We start from the raw sequence: 19,692 nt of genomic DNA on the forward strand, positions 1-19,692 counted from the left end.
GATATAGTGTTTAAATTTTTATCATTACATGTAAAGTTTTAATTATTAGTTATAATTTTTTTCCTCACAATTGAAATTTAAAAACGACATTTTATGAAATTTAAAGATAACATAATTAATAGAAAATTGACATTTTCTTTAGAGTCGGAATCTAAGTAGTAGCAATATCTGTAACTGGTACTTCAAATATACATTTTATGTTTATAATTTTTATAAGATTGGGAATTAATTGAGATTGTAGCCTCAAAATTGGTGTTATAATTGAAACCTATTATGAAATTCACTATTACTGACTCGAAACTTGAGTAGGTTTAAGTTATTGACCCACAATCCAAGTAAACTCAAAGGAATTTGGGTCGGGCCCCATGAAGAGGACATATTAGAGGTCGCACATCCAATTCGTACAAATTTGAGTATTTTTTATGAGAATACTAATCAAATAGAAACTTGGGAAAAGAATAGTGGCCTTTTTATTCATGTTTGGCAAATTAATATACTTTGTTTCTCTCATAATATAAAATATGTCCTGTGCATAAATTAATTAAACAAATAAATAATAAGGCAAATCAAAAAGGTAAAACTACATCTAAATTATAATTCAGAATATAAATTAATTAATGATTATAAATTGTAGACAAATATTTTGGTTGGGTTAGCAAAGCTGAAAAAGTTGAGAATAATAATTTTTAAATTTATAAATTTAATGTGAAAAATTAAATCCTAATTGTTTAAATATCTATATGTAATTGATGAATAAGAATTGCAAAGAATGGCGTAAAAGAAAAATAAAATGAAAGAATTTAAAATATAATTTTTAAGTTTATATCACGTGTCGTATTATAATTGAAACCTATTATGGAATTCACTATTACTGACTTGAAGCTTGAGTAGGTTCAAGTTATTGACCCACAACCCAAGTAGACTTAAAGGAATTTGGGTCGGGCCCCACAAAGTGGGCATACTGGAGTTCGCACATCCAATTCGTAGGTATGCTAGAGCTCGTGGGCCTAGCTTACAAGGCAAGCTTGCACATTGGGTTCACATGTCTCTATATGATTGCAAGGAGAGGTGCGAAGTCAAGCACGTGGTCCATGAACATGTGTTAAGTCTAGAACAAGATACGTGTTAACATACATGAAGCTTGTCTAAGACGTCATTTCGATGAGTGTGGTCAAACTTTCGATTGACCATAGTAGACACAAAGAGAAAATACTCAACAATTTGGTGCAGTGAGTGTGGTCAAACTATCGATTGATGATTTTCAGCTTGTAACAATCAATATAGCTCACCTAAATGAAAATTTCCCCATCAATGTTTTGTCAGGATAAGTTGCTAGTATTATATTGTTGCTAGTATTATACAAAACAAAAAGTCACAAAAGTGAGAGAAAACCCAGTCATCAGCACACCAAAACTCGTTAAGTCAATCATAGTTGCTAGAATTATATTGTATCTTCTTAGATCAAGAGATAAGGTAGGTGAGAAAGGGAGATAAAAGACGGTGAGCTTGGATGGGACATTAAGTGGGAAGAGAGGAAAAAATGTCATGTGTCTAATTATTTCTAGTGTTTGGACCGTTTTGAGTCATATCTATCTTTGAACTCATACCGTCCTAAGCCTTAGAACATTACAAGCTTAGAAGACCAATGTGTTTCCTATTCAATAATATCAACTATGGCTTAGCAACAACTAAATCAAGACCTAAACAATAAGGCAAATCTAAAAGGTAGAAGGAATAGCTAATTAAAAGTAGTGTGTGTTCAAAAGCTAGATGGTGAACTTAGGATGTGGAGTTCCAATAAATACCTAAACTTTTGGCAATTCAAATAGTTTCTTTATAAAAATTTGTAAATATTTGAGTCTTATTTGTATTAAGAAATACATTATTTGAAAGAGCTTAATAATTTTAAGCGATCTAATAATGAAAATATTATATTAAACTTTAGTAGAGTTTAATTATATATTATAAGAATAGTCTTCGGTGTATTTATCCATTTAATTTAATTTTTTTATTTTGGTCCCTTGGAACGGTGCGTTTAGGGGGTATGGGGATAATTTCCTAGTTGGTCCCTGTCCATTTTCACGCATTTAATTTTAGTCCTTTATTCTATTTTATTGTTTAATTTATTTATTTTATTACGATTTATACTTTTAATTTCACTTAAATTTCGATTCAGTCCCTTATTTATTTAATTTCAGCCTTTCATGAATTTTATTTATTTATTACTTCTTTATTTTCATATACTTAAAATTGGATTGTTTACATTCTTTTATTTGTGCATTTTTTTGCTCATTTATTTTATTTACGTAAAAGATTGCATAAATTTAATAACAAAAGGAGAATAAAAGAAATGAAATTATACCTGTCAATTTGTTACTCTCAAGAGAAAGCATTTGAAGAGAAGTCATGTTTCCAATAACAAGAGGAATTTCACCAAACATATAATTAAATCAGCAAAAATTATAAATATTTTCCTAGCAAAACCTTAATTTATTTGTTGAGCATATTAGTGTCCATTTGATTTATTTATTTTTAAATACGCAAGTTTTGTTTAGTTTTATAGTACTTATGACAACCCAAAAATATTTTAATTACAATACTCAAATTGATAGTTGAAATGATGATGAAAATTAGATGGAATAAAATAGTTCACGCTTAATATTTTTGTTCAAATTTAGGATACATTAGAGGTGATTATGGGTCGGGTTTGGGCTGGCTGACTGAGACAAAATTTTAGGCCCGTTTTCCCGAGCTCGAAATATGGGCCTAAAAATTTGTCCAAGCCCAGCCCAAAAGAAAATTGCTAAGTTGAGCCCGACCCTGCCCTGCCCATATTAAATTTTACAACACCAAAATAGCATCAAAAACTTGCAATATATATATATATATTATTAAAATAAAAAATATATTTAATATATAATTCGGGCCAGGCTTGGGCCAAAAAGTTTTACTCGAAGCCCGCCCGTTTTCTAAAATTTCCAATTTCTGTAGGTATACTTCCCTCCAAGGAGTTGCTCGACAATGATAAAAACTTCAAATCTTTGCACTTGAATAAACTATTTGGAATTCTACCGGAAATTTGATTCCCACCCAAGCCCAACCTTTCTAGTTTTGACAAATTGCCTAGAGTAGATGGGATAACACCAATGAAATTTAATAACAAAAGGAGAATAAAAGAAACATGAAATTATACCTGTCAATTTGTTATTGCTAAGATAAAGTCGTCGAAGAGAAGTCAAATTTCCAATAACAAGAGGAATTTCACCGAAACATATAATTAAATCAGTCAAAATTTGCAAATATTTTCCTAGCAAACCCTTAATTTATGTGTTGAGCATATTAGTGTGTGTTTCATTTACCTACTTTTAAATATGCAAGTTTTGTTTAGTCTTATAGTACTTATGATAACCCAAAATATTTTAATTATAATACTCAAATTAACAATAAAAAATATTTATCTTTGTACCGAAAAAAACACCGCATAGATCATAAAAGGAAAAACTAAAACACCCAAAAAACACTAAACACAAAACTTATAGTTGTAGAGGAGAATTAGATACATTGGTCCCATAATATGTCACTCAAAATCTAAAAATTATCCAACAAAAAGAAACCATCACTTTAGTTAATTAAAGCAAGAACAAATATAGCAAACACTAAACACAAAATTCATAGTTGTAGAGGAGGATTAGATACATTAGTCCCATAATATGTCACTTTAGTTAATTAAATGAAGAACAAATAAAGTTATGGATGAACAAATATGGGAAGCAAAGAAACATGATGGATCAAAAGGGACGAATAAGCTAATTTCTGCGATAAGGTAGATGGTGAACTTAAGATGTCGAGTTCCAAGAAATACCTAAACTTTTGGCAATTCAAATAGATTATACATATTTTTAATTACTTAAAAATATTGCATAAATTTAATAACAAAATAGAGAATAAAAGAAACATGAAATTATACCTATCAATGTGTTATTGCTAAGATCAAGCAATCGAAGAGAAGTCAAGTTTCCAATAACAAGAGGAATTTCACTGAAACATATAATTAAACTAGTAAATATATAATTATTTTTATTAATTATTTTAAGAGTTTAATAAGGCAAATCTAAAAGGTAGAAGAAATAGCTAATTAGAAGTAGTGTGTAATTCAAAAGGGTATAAAGTAGGTCCAAATTAAAAATCAAATCTTAAAATAATTTAATGTAAAATTTAACTCTTTTCTTATTGTTAGAATTAAGTGACCCAAATCCTTATTTAAATAAAATATCGTGGTAAAATAAAATAAAAGTAAAATCCTATAGAATTATACTTCTTTTATTTTATTTTAGAATAAGGTTTCTAAACCTTATTAAACTCCATCTATTTGATATTATTTGAATAAGGAGTTTCACTCCTATTAGAATAAGGTTTACAAGCCTATAAATAGGCATAGTCTACTCCTCTTGTAATTAAGTTTTTTCGACATAGTGAATTTTCTTCTTCTCTGCCCGTGGTTTTTTTCCCGAAAGGGTTTCCACGTAAAATTTGTGTGTTCTTTATTTTTCTATTTCTATTTTTCTTTGTGATATATTGTCATTACCGAAATTATATTTTTCTCAAATTGGTATCAGAGCTTCCGGGTTGTTCATCTCAATCACGGTAATGACGTCTTTGAAGTACAAAATTTATTGTTGGATCGCAACACAGTTGCATTGTGGCAGATAAAGATGCAAGCAGTTCTTGCACAGATGGACTTAGAGGAAGCCCTACTAGGGGTAGATAAGATGCCTTCAACTTTGACGGAAGAAGAGAAGAAGCGCAAGGATCGAAAGGCGTTAACGCAGTTACATCTGCATTTGTCTAACGAAATTTTACAAGATGTGATGAAGGAAAAGACTGCCGCTGGATTATGGAAGAGGTTGGAACAGATTTGTATGTCGAAAACTCTAACTAGCAAGCTACATATGAAGCAGCGTCTTTATGCTTATCGTTTGGAGGAAGGTGCATCTGTGCACGAACACTTAACAGTGTTCAAAGAAATTCTCTCAAACTTGGAGGCCATGGAGGTTCAGTATGATAAGGAAGATCTAGGGCTGATTCTACTTTGTTCGTTGCCCCCGTCTTATTCAACCTTTAGAGATACGATTTTATATAGCTACGAGTCTCTCACAGTTGATGAGGTTTATGATTCTTTAACCTCGTATGATAAGATGAAGCATCTTGTGGTTAAAATCGACTCTCAGGGAGAGGGTCTTATTTTTCGTGGGAGACAAGATCAGAATGCTGATGATGATCGTGGAAGGACACAAGAACGGAATCCTCGCAGTAAATCTAAAGGTAGATCGAAGTCTTCAAACAGAGGTAAAACTTATAACTTTTGCAAGAAGAAAGGGCACATTAAATCTGAGTGCTATAAGCTACAGAATAAGATCAAAAGGGAGGCTGCGAATCAAAATGGAAAACAACTAGAAAATTCTGGTAAAGCTGATGTTGTAGAAGATTACAACGATGGTGAACTTCTAGTCGCTTCTGTCAACAATTCCAAAGCGAGCGAGGAGTGGATCCTTGATTCGGGTTGCACCTTCCACATGAGTCCCAATTGGGATTGGTTTAGAACTTACAAAATAATGTCTGAAGGTATTGTGTTGATGGGAAATAATGCTTCATGTAGAATTGCAGGTGTTGGAACAATTAGAGTTAAAATGTTTGATGGAGTTGTCAGAACACTCAGTGACGTACGACATGTTCCAGAATTAAAGAGAAATTTAATTTCATTGAGTACTCTTGATTCAAAAGGGTACAAATACACAGCTGAAAGTGGGGTTTTGAAAATTTCCAAAGGTTCCCTCATTGTGATGAAAGGGCAGAGAAAGATTGCCAAATTATATGTTTTGCAGGGTTCTACTGTTACTGATGATGTAGCTGTGTCATCCTCTTCCTTGTCAGATGATGATATTACTAAACTTTGGCATATGCGCCTAGGGCATATGAGTGAGAATGGCATGGCAGAATTGAGCAAAAGAGGACTTCTTGATGGGCAAGGAATTTGCAAACTGAAGTTCTGTGAGCACTGCATTTTTGGGAAGCAAAAGAGAGTTCGATTCACGAGAGGAATCCATAACACGAAGGGAACGTTAGAGTATATTCATTCTGATCTATGGGGGCCATCCAGAGTGCCTTCGAGAGGTGGAGCTAATTATATGCTAACTTTTATTGATGATTTTTCCAGAAAAGTGTGGGCATTCTTCTTGAAGCAGAAAAGCGATGTGTTTTCCGCATTTAAGTCTTGGAAAACCATGATTGAAAAATAGACGGGGAAGCAAATAAAATATCTCCGCACAGACAATGGCTTAGAGTTTTGTTCTGATGAATTTAATAAACTGTGCCAGTCAGAAGGGATCATGAGACACTTGACAGTTCGTCATACTCCACAGCAAAACGGCATTGCAGAACGAATGAACAGAACGATCATGGAGAAGGTTCGATGTATGTTGTCAAATGCCAACTTATCAAAGTCATTTTGGGCAGAAGCAGCCTCTACTGCATGTTTTTTGATTAACCGATCTCCATCCATTGCCATTGAGAAAAAGACTCCACAAGAGGTATGGTCTGGTAATCCTGCTGACTATTCTGATTTAAAGATCTTTGGTTGTCCTGCGTATGCTCATGTTGATAATGGAAAATTGGAACCAAGATCTATTAAATGTGTTTTTCTTGGTTATAAAGTCGGTGTAAAAGGGTATAAGTTATGGTGTCACGAAAATAGAAAAGTTGTGATTAGCGGAGATGTTGTTTTTGATGAAACTGCTATGCTACCTAACTTATCTCTTAAAGACTCTTCCAATAAAGAAAATCAAAAACAGGTGGAGCATCAGATTGATCTAGAATCTACAACAGAGTCGACTACTAAAGCCAGTACAAAAATTCAAAATAGAGTTGCTTCTTCACCACAATACTCTATCGCCAAAAACAGAACTAGAAGAGAAATTAAACCTCCAAAGAAGTATGCCGAGGCTGATCTAGTTGCTTATGCTTTAAATATGGCTGAAGATATAGATGCAAATCAAGAGCCATCTAATTATTCTGAGGCGGTTAGTTGTGAAGACTCAGAAAAGTGGATGTTTGCTATGCAAGAGGAGATGGAATCACTACACAAAAATCAAACATGGGATCTTGTGAAACTTCCTAAAGGTAAAAAGGTTGTTCGTTGTAAATGGGTGTTTAAAAAGAAAGAGGGGACTCCAAGAGTTGAAGAACCTAGATATAAAGCAAGGCTTGTTGCAAAGGGTTACAGTCAAATTCCCAGAGTGGACTTCACAGATGTGTTCTCTCCAGTTGTGAAGCATAGTTCGATTCGAGCTTTGCTTGGTATTGTGGTCATGCATGATTTGGAGCTTGAGCAGTTAGATGTAAAAACTGCATTTTTGCATGGAGAACTTGAGGAGGATATTTACATGCAACAACCAGAAGGTTTTACAGTTTCAAAAAAAGAGGGCTATGTTTGCTTGCTGAAAAAGTCCCTTTACGGTTTGAACCAGTCACCAAGACAGTGGTATAAGACGTTTGATTCCTTTATGACTTCTCATGATTTTAAAAGAAGTAGCTTTGACAGTTGTGTTTACTTTAAGAAAAACAGTGATGGTTCTTTTGTGTATCTACTCCTTTATGTTGATGACATGTTGATAGCAGCGAAAGATAAAGGAGAGATAAGAAAGGTCAAAGCCCAACTAAGTGAAGAATTTGAGATGAAAGACTTGGGACCAGCAAAGAAGATACTTGGTATGGAGATTCTTAGGGATAGAAAAGCAAGTAAATTGTATCTAAGTCAGAAAGGGTACATTAAGAAAGTTCTTTCTAAATTCAATATGTAGAATGCTAAGCCTATTAGTACTCCTTTAACAGTCCATTTCAGACTTTCATCGGCTTTGTCTCCACAATCAGATGATGAGATTGAGTACATGTCACATGTTCCATACTCTAGTGCAGTGGGATCTCTCATGTATGCCATGGTTTGTTCACATCCAGATTTATCATATGCAGTTAGTGCAGTTAGCAGATACATGGCGAATCCTGGTAAAGAACATTGGAAAGTAGTTCAGTGGGTTTTAAGATACTTACGAGGTACTACCGATGTTTGCTTACAGTTTGGAAGAACTAGAGATGGAGTCATTGGGTATGTTGATGCTGATTTTGCTGGGGACCTCGATAGAAGAAGATCTCTCACCGATTATGTCTTTACAATCGGAGGTTGTGCAATCAGTTGGAAAGCCACTTTGCAAACTACAGTCGCTTTGTCTACCACTGAAGCTGAGTACATGGCGATTACAGAGGCTTGTAAAGAAGCTATATGGTTGAAGGGACTCTTTAGTGAACTCAATGAAGACCTTCAAATCAATACAGTATTTTGTGACAGTCAGAGTGCCATCTTCCTTACAAAAGATCAAATGTTTCATGAGAGAACAAAACACATTGATGTTCGGTATCATTTTGTTCGTGATATTATTGCTCGTGGTGATATTGTTGTGAGCAAAATTAGTACCCATGAAAATCCTGCAGATATGATGACTAAGTCACTTCCTATAACCAAGTTTGAGTATTGCTTAGACTTGGTTGGTGTTCATTGTTGCAAATAAACCCTTAAGGGGTTTTATGGAAGAGGTGGAGAAACTTGTTCGTTGAGAGTTCGCGATGAAGAACTTGTTCATTAAGAATTTGTGTCAAGGTGGAGATTGTTAGAATTAAGTGACCCAAATCCTTATTTAAATAAAATACTGTGGTAAAATAAAATAAAAGTAAAATCCCTATAGAATTATACTTCTTTTATTTTATTTTAGAATAAGGTTTCTAAACCTTATTAGACTCCATCTATTTGATATTATTTGAATAAGGAGTTTCACTCCTATTAGAATAAGGTTTACAAGTCTATAAATAGGCATAGTCTACTCCTCTTGTAATTAAGTTTTTTCGACATAGTGAATTTTCTTCTCCTCTGCCCGTGGTTTTTTTCCCGAAAGGGTTTCCACGTAAAATTTGTGTGTTCTTTATTTTTCTATTTCTATTTTTCTTTGCGATATATTGTCATTACCGACATTATATTTTTCTCACTTATCACCAAATAAATTTAGTTTTAGAGAAATTAGAAGTTTTAATAAAATACTTGAAATAACTGATTGTTTATGACTAGGTGAAAATTTGATGAAAAAACATATAATTAATAATTTATATATCTATTTCTCTTATACTATGGGCTATGGTGGAGCAAAATGAATAAAAAATCAAACGGATAGAAATAACTGAGTTACAAGTTTGATGTTAATTCAATAAATTTTTTAAAAAACACATTATTTCCAAAAGGGTAAGAAATAGGTCCAAATTATAATTTAGAATATAAATTAATTTAATGTAAAATTTAAATAAAATTGAAATTTTTGTTATTATCAAATAAATTTTCTTAATAAAATACTTTTAGTGAAATTAGAAGTCTTACTTATAAATGGTAATTTTATTAACAAAAAAATATTTATCTTTGTGCTAGAAAAACACACATAGATCATAAAAGGAAAAACTAAAACATCCAAAAATATATGTCAAACACTAAACACAAAATTCATAGTTGTAGAGGAGGATTAGATACATTGGTCCCATAATATGTCACTCAAAATCTCAAAATCATCCAACAAAAAGAAATCATCACTTTAGTTAATTAAAGCAAGAACAAATAAAGTTATGGATGAACAAATATGGGAAGCAAAGAAAAATGATGGATCAAGAGGGACGAATAAGCTAATTTCTGCCATAAGGTAGATGGTGAACTTAGGATGTGGAGCTCCAATAAATACCTAAACATACCTAAACTTTTGGCAATTCAAATAGATTATACTAATTTTTTTTCATGAATCAAATTCTAGTGGTTAAAATTATGAAATGAGTAATTATTATTTTTACAGCAAAAAATATGAGTATATAAAGAAAAAAAACATAAAATGTAGAGCAATATAAAAAGTCGAAATTTATTATTTGAAAGAGTTTAATCATTTTAAGCTGTCTAATATTGAAAATATTAAATTAACTTTAGCAGAGTTTAATTATATATATATATATATGTTATATTTTAATATTGAATAAAATTACATCTTTTAATTCAAAAAATATTCTAATCAATCATTTTTATTAATTTTCGAGTTCAAGCTTATATATATAATATATATGTTGAGCTAGAAATACTACAAAAGTTGACATTTTTAAAAGTATGATAATTTGAACAGAAGTAACATATGCTAATGTGGAGTAATTGTTTCATATAATCCTTTTATGATGAAATGATTGCTTAATTTACTTCATAACTTCTTACATTTAGACATAATAATGAGGTTTTAATCTTTTAAGGTAACTTTTATTTTATTTACTTAAAAAGATTGCATAAATTTAATAACAAAAAGGAGAATAAGAGAAACATGAAATTATACCTGTCAATTTGTTATTGCCAAGATAAAGCTGTCGAAGAGAAGTCAAGTTTTCAATAACAAGAGGAATTTCACCTGAAACATATAATTAAATCAGTCAAAATTTGCAAATATTTTCCTAGCAAACCCTTAATTTATTTGTTGAGCATATTAGTGTGTGTTTCATTTACCTATTTTTAAATATGCAAGTTTTGTTTAGTCTTATAGTACTTATGATAACCCAAAAATATTTTAATTATAATACTCAAATTAACAATAAAAAAAATATTTATCTTTGTGCCAAAAAAAAAAAACACCGCATAGATCATAAAAAGGAAAAACTAAAACATCCAAAAAAGCACTAAACACAAAATTCATAGTTGTAGAGGAGAATTAGATACATTGGTCCCATAATATGTCACTCAAAATCTAAAAATCATCCAACAAAAAGAAGTCATCACTTTAGTTAATTAAAGCAAGAACAAATAAAGTTTTGGATGAACAAATATGGGAAGCAAAGAAAAATGATGGATCAAAAGTGACGAATAAGCTAATTTCTGCCATAAGGTAGATGGTGAACTTAGGATGTGGAGTTCCAATAAATTCCTAAACATACCTAAACTTTTGGCAATTCAAAATTAAATTCTAGTGGTTAAAATTATGAAATGAGTAATTATTATTTTTACAGCAAAAAATGTGAGTATATAAAGAAAAAAAACATAAAAATGTAGAGCAATATAAAAAGAAGTTTTAAGGTAAGTAGGTTTGTTATTTTAAGAATATTATTAAAGCAGGACATTTGGTTTTGCTTATATAAGAAGTTGTTTCATGCATAGGGATGTCATATTACCCATGTTTGCATTTAAATATTCGAGTCTTATTTGTATTAAGAAATATATTATTTGAAAGAGTTTAATAATTTTAAGCTGTCTAATAATAAATAAATTAGTCAAAGAAAAATAAAGCATCTAAAATATATGTCTTATACCAATATTCTTATATTTTCTAATTTCAAGTAGTTAAAGGATTAAATGTGTAATTAATTGTATTTTAAAATGACAATTATTTTTATTTTTTATATATATTTTAAATATATATTTAAATTTCACAAAATGAATGGATATATTTAAACACGAAACATGATACGATAATTTAGTGAGAATGAAATAAAATAATGGTGGAAAAATGATATGATGACATTAAACGGAAAATAAACGAATGAATAAATAAGTAAGTAAATGAAAGAGAATAAGAAGATAAAGACCAAACAAAATTGCTATGCTAATGAATAATATCAATATTTTTATGATGACAACAAAACAACGATTAAACGATAATCATGTTGTGGTTATTATTTTAGTATTAAAGTGAATAAATAATAATGACAAGAGCAAAGAATAAAATAGAATAATATGTGCAAATGAATAATATAGACAAAGATAAAATATATAAATTTTAAATACTAAATAAATGATATAGTCAATAAATAAACAAAGTTAATCGAAATACAGATTAAATTGAAACTCAAGCAAAGTTAAAAATCATATCCCAAAATAAATGAGGAAAGGGACCACAAATATACAAATAAAATGAAAATAAATAGTATAAATTTTAAATATATAAAAATAAAAAAGAAATAACGAATAAATGACTAAATAAATAGATAAGACAAATATAAGTAATATTAAATTTAAGTATTTAAAAATTAAAAGAATGATAAATAAATAAATCGGTAAAACAAATATAAATAATATTAAATTTAAATATTTAAAAGGCAAAAGAATTATGAACAAACAAACAAATAAAACAGATATAAATAGTATTAAATTTAGGTATTTTAAAAATAAAGAATAATAAATATATATATATATAAATAATGAAATTAATCAAACAAAGGATTGAATTGAAATCTAAATAGAATTAAAGGCATAAATCATAATAAATTAAATAAAAAATTGAATAAGGTCTAAAATTGAATGCGCGAAAAGGGACGAGGACTAGATGAGAAATTATTCCTAGTCCTACAAACGTGGCGTTTCATGATGGATTGAAACGAAACAAAACCAAAATAGCAGGGGAAAATTAAAAAGAAAAAAAAGAAGTAGGACTAAATTGAAACATACCATAAAAGCGGAAGGGTTACAAGCGTAAATATCCTCTCCAAGCGAAAACAGGTGGATCCTAGAGGATGGATCGGGTTGTGTCAAAACGACGCTATTTTGGCGTCCATGAGCACCGGCTCAAAACAGTGCCGTTTCATACGACTATTTAAACCAAGTTTTTTTAATTTCTGCCAAATTTTAGAAGAAAAAAAAAAAAAACCTCCAAAGCCCTTTTTTTTCTCTGCTAGGACCTCAAGTCCGGCCATCAAGCACCGCCGAGGCTCCGCTTAAATGTGTAATTAATTGTTTTTAAGCCAAAAGTATTATAGTAAAAAAGTTAAAAGACTGTAAAGTTATTTAGTAATATATAGCACGATTCTGTTATAAGTACGTATTATAACAGTAACAACAAAAAGGAAAATAAAGATGATATTATACTTGTTAAATTGTTATTAAAAAGTCAGATGATCACGAGAGAAGTAAGATTTCCAATAACCGATGGAATTTCACCTAAAACATATAATTAAAATCATTAAAATTTACTAACAGATCTTAAATTCGTTAAAACTCAAAGCTGATTGAGGGTTGTATTTTGTGAGGCTGTGGGAGTTGTGTGAAGAAGAAAAAGATGGAATGGCAGTGGGTCAATGTGGGTAGGTATAAGTCTGAAACATATAATATCAACTATGTACTCTGTAATCAAAGTTAGTTAAGAGAAATCATGTACTCTATTTCTTTCCTATTCACGAATATCAACACATAAATAATAAGGATAGAAAAAATAGGTAACTACAAGTCTTGTGTGATTCAAAAGGGTGTAAAGTAGGTCTTAATTAAAAATCAAACCTTAAATTAATTTAATGTAAATTTAACTCTTTTCATATCACCAAATAAATCTACTTTTAGTAAATTAGGAGTTTTAATAAAATACCTGATTGTTTATGATTAGGTGTTTTGTTTTCAACATATTTGGAATTAACTTGCCTTAGAAAAACAGTCTCTATTATTTGATGCTACATATAGACACATGCCATAATAGGAAGGAAAATTAGAAACAAACTCCTAAACCAAATAATTGGTTGATGGCTGAATTGTCAAGTATGGGGTTGTGGAGGTGACTATGAGTTTTGATGTGTTCCTACCTGCTACTAAGGGTAAATCAGGAACTGCATTGAAAATCTGACTACACTCCGTTTGGCACCAATTACATTGGTTGATGACTCAATTCACATAAATAATATATATAAACTCTATGAGTAAGTTTGGTTTCGCTAGCACTGAACTTAGTGGTTATTGTTTAAAGTCCCGCTTCACTATTTAAAACAACTGTTGATGGAAATTAGATAAAAATGAATGAAACAATAACTTGTTTACCTTTGAAATAGTTGTCACTAAGAGACAAAGTCTCGAGCAAAGTCAAATTTCCAATTTCTGTAGGTATACTTCCCTCCAAGGAGTTGTTAAACAATGATAAAAACTTCAGCTCTTTGCACTTGAATAAACTATTTGGAATTCTACCGGAAATTTGATTCCAACCCAAGCCCAACATTTCTAGTTTTGACAAATTGCCTAGAGTAGATGGGATAACACCAATGAAGTTGTTAAGGTATAAATATAAGCCTTGGAGTTCAGTGAAGCAACCAAACCATGATGGGATTTCTCCATTGAAGCTATTGTTACCAAACTCCAAATATTTCATCCGACGCAAATTAGTTAACTCAATGGGTAAAGAGCCTTGGAAACTATTTTGATGAATATCGAGCCAAGCAAGGAAAGATAGATTTCCCAATTGAGAAGAAATGGTGCCTGTGAGATCCATGCTTGACAAATTCAGAGCAGTGACTCTATAGTGTTTAGATCCACATGTGACACCAATCCAGCTACAAACGGAGGTAGAAGTAGACCAATTGGTTGTCAAGAAAATGTGAGGATCATGAGTTATATGAGATTTGAGTGCTAGAAGAGCAGATTGATCAACGGTGATGCTAGAATATTTTGCAGACAAAATAACCCCAAAGATTGCGAATAGCAGCCCAAACATAAATGGAGGGAGGAAGCTTGGTTTTGCCATAAGGTTGGACATGGGTGTAAGGCGCATCATAAGGAGAGAAACAACCGAGTTTAATACTTTTCTAATGCTAGTTCAATATTCTTTAAATACTTTTCTAATTTGAAAATTCGTCACATGAATTGATGAGTCCCAGTTGGTTGGATGGACCTACATTGGTGTTTTTCATGCGTTGAGCCATTATTAATCTCCCTCATATTGGGTTGCCTTTTACACTTTCTTCCATTCAAACATGAATTTGTAAAGTGGCCTCCTTTTTCACCATTAATTTCACACAAGCTTTCCACAAGAAATGTTATTTTAAGACTGCATTATTGACGTTTGGGCCAAACAATGAATTATTTTTCATCTATCCTTTCCAACTTTTATCCTTACTTAATTTCCATTGTTGACACCATTTTTTGGATGAAAACGGGGTTAACTTGGGTTTTGAAAAATGAAACGGGAGTCGCCACCAATCCTTTTTGATAAGGTGTGATTGGGTCACCTCGAAAAGTGGTTGTTTTAATAAACGATTTGATTTTATTAAAACAACGATTTTGGTCTGCGAAATTCAGAAAAATAGGTTCGGGAGTCGGTTACGCACGAGGAAGGATTAGCACCCTCGATACGCCCAAAATTGGTACCTAGTTGATTAGTTAATGTCTTAATGTCAAAAATTGAGAACTTTGAAAAATTTTAAAAATACGATCCTTGTATTAAAACGTTGAAAATTTTCAAGAAAAGGGGGATATTTCACGTTAATCGAGAAAGAGAATCATATCCAGTAAGTTAGAATACAATGTCTCAAATTCCCGATACGCGAATAAAAAATGCTTATTTAAAAGATATTTTAGCCATCTCGAATTTAAAAATGAGATCACGACCAGTAAGTTAGGACGCGATTTTTTTTAAAATTCCCGAGATCATTTAAAATTTGAGTTTGAAAAGATTCGTGCATTTAGATTTATCGTGAAAATCGAAACCTAGTAAGTTAGGGTACGATCCTCTCGAATCTAAACACGAAATATTATTTATTCAAAACAAATTTTGTTATATCGAATAAAATAAAACACGAAAATCGTAAAAAATTTTGAAAGCAAATTACATTGTTATTATGCATAGCAAAACCATAATGAATATGAAAGTATAAAAAGTATAAAAAAATACGAGCAATAGCAACGAGATAAAAGGTCAAATCTACAACATACAAAATAACAAAGCATAAAAACGAATACAATAAAACATTCATTCAAAATAATAATAAGAGTGTAAATGAATAAATAAATAAATAAATAAATAAAGAAAATGAATAGAATTATAAAATGTAAAAGATATATGTATGTACCTATATAAAAATATGTAAGTATGTGTATATATATATATTTATAAAACTAAAAATATGTACGTATAAATATATTATGTAAATGTATCCACATGAATATATATATATATATATATATATATATATATATATATATATATACTTTGAAATTATAAAATAAAACATATGTACTTGTTTTAAAAATATTATAAAAATTATATGGAAGTAAGTATATACATATTCGTGAGAAAAATATAAATATAAATATACATATATAAATATATATCTATATATATATATAAAATGAGTATTTATGTATGTATAAAAAATATAAGTATATATGTACATATAAAATATACACGTTTTAATATATAAAAAATATATATGAATAGGTATATAAATATTCGTGAAAGAAAAGTATAAGAGAAATAACAGTAATATTAATACTAACAATAATAGTAATAATAATAACCATAATAATAATAATAATAGTAAACTAATAATAATAATATTTAAAATAATAATAATAATAATAATAACATAAAATTGCTAAAATATGGGCTAAATCGAAATAAAAATGAAAATATAGGGCGAAATTGAAAGAAAAATAAAATAAAATGGACTAAATCAAAATAAAAACAAAAGAAACTGGGCGAATTCAAAATAAAAAGGGACTAAATTACAAAGCGCGCCAAAAGGGAAGGGATCAAATGGGTAAATAACCCAACCGCCTCAAAACGCGGCGTAGCAGTGGGCCAGATTGAAATAAAATTAAAATTATAGGGCTAGATTAGAAATAAAAGGAAATAGCGAAAAGGACCGAATTGCAACGCGCTTTAAAATTGAAGGGACTGAGCGCGCAAATAGCCCATCTAAAGAAAACGTGCGGATCCTCCCCCTGGGTCGGGTCACCGCGCGGGTCAAAGGGCCTAAAACGGCGTCGGTTTGTTGATTATATAAATATAAAAAACTAAAAAAAGGACTGCTCTCTCATTTGTTAAAAGAAACAGAGAGAAATACTCTCTCTTTTTCTCCCTCAGGCTCCGGCTCAGGAGATAGCCCGGCCTAGGCTTCCGGCGAGTCCCCGCCGCAGAGCCACCGTGCGTGGCGGCCGGAGGTCCAAAATGGACCTTTTCGGTCCCTTTTTTGAAGCCGAGCATCCCTAGGGTATAGACCTAAGGCCAAACCCCCAAAAAAGAAGCCGGAGACCCGAAGAACGGGGAAAAAACTGCTTCGTTTCCTCCCCTCTGGCGCGGCGCTGGTAAGATTTCTTTTCCTTTTTAGTTTTATTATATAAAAAGAAACAACAAGAATAGAAAAGAAAAGAAAAAAACGAAATAGAGTTTTAGATCTAAGCAAAAATGAGAGAAAATCACCTCTCAAGTCTCTTGTTTTTCTATTTCTTCTAGTTTTTAATATGTTTATTCTCTTTATTACACAGGTGAAAAAAAAAGAAAAAAAAGCCCTCTGAATGTTACACTACAACCGGCTTTTATAGCCTATTTTTTTGTTACTGTTTTCGGTCATTTTCTTGCTTCTTCCTCCTTTGCAGATGCAAGTGGCGATGGGACGGTGGCAAAGTGCTGGCCTTGAGTGGCGATGGCGAGGCCAAAAGTCGTCTGAGCTAGGGATAGGGGCTGGCGCTAGGCTAGGGTTAGGTCTGTTAGAGTGGTAGTCAAGTTAGGTTTAGGTTAGTTGGGCTTGGTTTTGCTGGGTTAGGTTTGTTAGGGTTTGTAATGGGCCCGGGCAAATGAAAATTGGGCTGTACAGCTGCCCCTCTTTGCTCGTTGTCGTGTAACGATAACATAGCAAAGACTAAGAAAGACCAATTTTTGCCCGGTCTTGCCAAGTCTTGACTCTTTTTGACGCTTCTCTTCAAGTAGCTTTATTTCAATTCACTGTGTCTTGTCGCGTCAATCCACTCCACTGCACTTCAAAAAGATGCGTCCTATAGCTTTAATCTTCTTCGCAAAAACTTTAGGGGGACGAGATTTGGTTTTAGTCTGCTTCACTATAACATCAAGAAGATAAGACTTGTTGTGGTAGATTTAATCCGACCTACTGCAACTTCAGAGGTATAGGATTGGTTTCTTCCGTCTGCTCCACTGCAACTCCAGGGAGATAAGACTGGATGCAATCTGCTCTACTGCAACTTCAGAGAGATAAGATCTGTGATTTTAATCCGCTTTACTGCAACTTCAGAGAGATAGGATTGGTTTCTTCTGTCTACTCCACTGCAACTCAGGGAGATAAGGGTGGTACTTTCGATCTGCTTGACTGCCAAATACAGGAAGACAAGATCTGTTATCTTCGATCTCCTCCGCTACCAAATACAGGAAGACAAGATCTTCTATCTTCGATTTACTTCGCTACCAAATACAAGAAGACAAGATCTGCTATCTTCGATCTCCTCCGCTGCCAAATACAGGAAGACAAGATCTGCTATCTTCGATCTACTTCGTTGCCAAATACAGGAAGACAAGATCCGCTATCTTTGATCTACTCCGCTGCCAAATACAGGAAGATAAGATCTACTATCTTCGATCTACTCCGCTGCCAAATACAGGAAGATAAGATCTGCTATCTTCGATCTACTCCGCTGCCAAATACAGGAAGACAAGATCTGCTATCTTCGATCTACTCCGCTGTCAAATACAGGAAGACAAGATCCGCTATCTTTGATCTACTCTGCTGCCAAATACAGGAATACAAGATCTGCTATCTTCGATCTACTTCGCTGCCAAATACAGGAAGACAAGATCTACTATCTTCGATCTACTTCGCTGCCAAATACAGGAAGACAAGATCCGCTATCTTTGATCTACTCTGCTGCCAAATACAGGAAGACAAGATCCGCTATCTTTGATCTACTCTGCTGCCAAATACAGGGAGACAAGATCTGCTATCTTCGATCTCCTCCACTGCCAAATACAGGAAGACAAGATCTGCTATCTTCAATCTCCTCCGCTGCCAAATACAGGAAGACAAGATCTGCTATCTTCGATTTACTTTGCTACCAAATATAGGAAGACAAGATCTGTTATCTTCGATCTCCTCCGCTGCCAAATACAGGAAGACAAGATCTGCTATCTTCGATCTCCTCCGCTGCCAAATACAGGAAGACAAGATCTGCTATCTTCGATCTCCTCCGCTACAAAATAGAGGAAGATAAGATCTGCTATCTTCGATCTCCTCCGCTGCCAAATACAGGAAGACAAGATCTGTAACTTCATTGATCTGTTCTTTGGGGAACATGACCTGTATGTTCTATTTTATGAACCTAATTGTGCCTAGTGATTAGGATGACATGATCAGAACGAATCAAATGCTTCTAACTAGATATGTATGAATGACATTTGAATGAATGCAAAATGTCATGAAAATGATTCCTTAATGCTTAGGTTATCATCACACAAAAGCTTATTAAGGTTTTATCACTGACGTACTACAACGCCTTCTTGCTCGTCTAGCATATCCAAAGAAACACTTAATCTGATTGCCCCCACTGTGAACGTCAAAGTTCAATCCATTGGGATGTAAAAATGTACCATCATTCTCCCACTGTAACCCAAGGGTAGAAAGATATGGCTTTTCTCAATCTTCTCCTATCGCAATTCAAGGATACAGAATGTGAAGCTTTTTGGTTCTTTTACCCCATTCCTCAGGTGTCATACCAAATGCTCATGCACAATTGCAAAATTTTCTTCTCCGAGAAAACCTTTTCTTATCACATGGTGATCATTGCTTGTTTGTTCATTGAAGCTTTGTCACTAACCCGGCATCTTGTCATTT

General features: G+C 32.2%; 1 protein-coding gene across 10 annotated transcripts in view; it reads right to left on the reverse strand.

The window, feature by feature from the left end:
* LOC105761315 (receptor-like protein 52) overlaps positions 1 to 19,692 on the reverse strand; it is a 169,281-nt gene that overhangs the window by 72,144 nt on the left and 77,445 nt on the right. For 3 of the 10 annotated variants that reach the window (XM_052624371.1, XM_052624376.1, XM_052624372.1), the window contains exon 1: positions 13,904 to 14,853. In XM_052624371.1, coding sequence (XP_052480331.1) covers positions 13,904 to 14,630 — 727 coding nt within the window. In that variant the 5' untranslated portion in view covers positions 14,631 to 14,853. Of the gene's footprint in view, positions 1 to 3,193; positions 3,264 to 3,965; positions 4,038 to 10,449; positions 10,524 to 13,903; positions 14,862 to 19,692 lie in introns of those variants that run through there. The other 7 variants (XM_052624377.1, XM_052624375.1, XM_052624374.1 and 4 more) reach the window with 6 other exon arrangements.

This window comes from Gossypium raimondii, chromosome 11 (assembly GCF_025698545.1).
Source record: "Gossypium raimondii isolate GPD5lz chromosome 11, ASM2569854v1, whole genome shotgun sequence".
NCBI classification, from domain to species: domain Eukaryota; kingdom Viridiplantae; phylum Streptophyta; class Magnoliopsida; order Malvales; family Malvaceae; genus Gossypium; species Gossypium raimondii.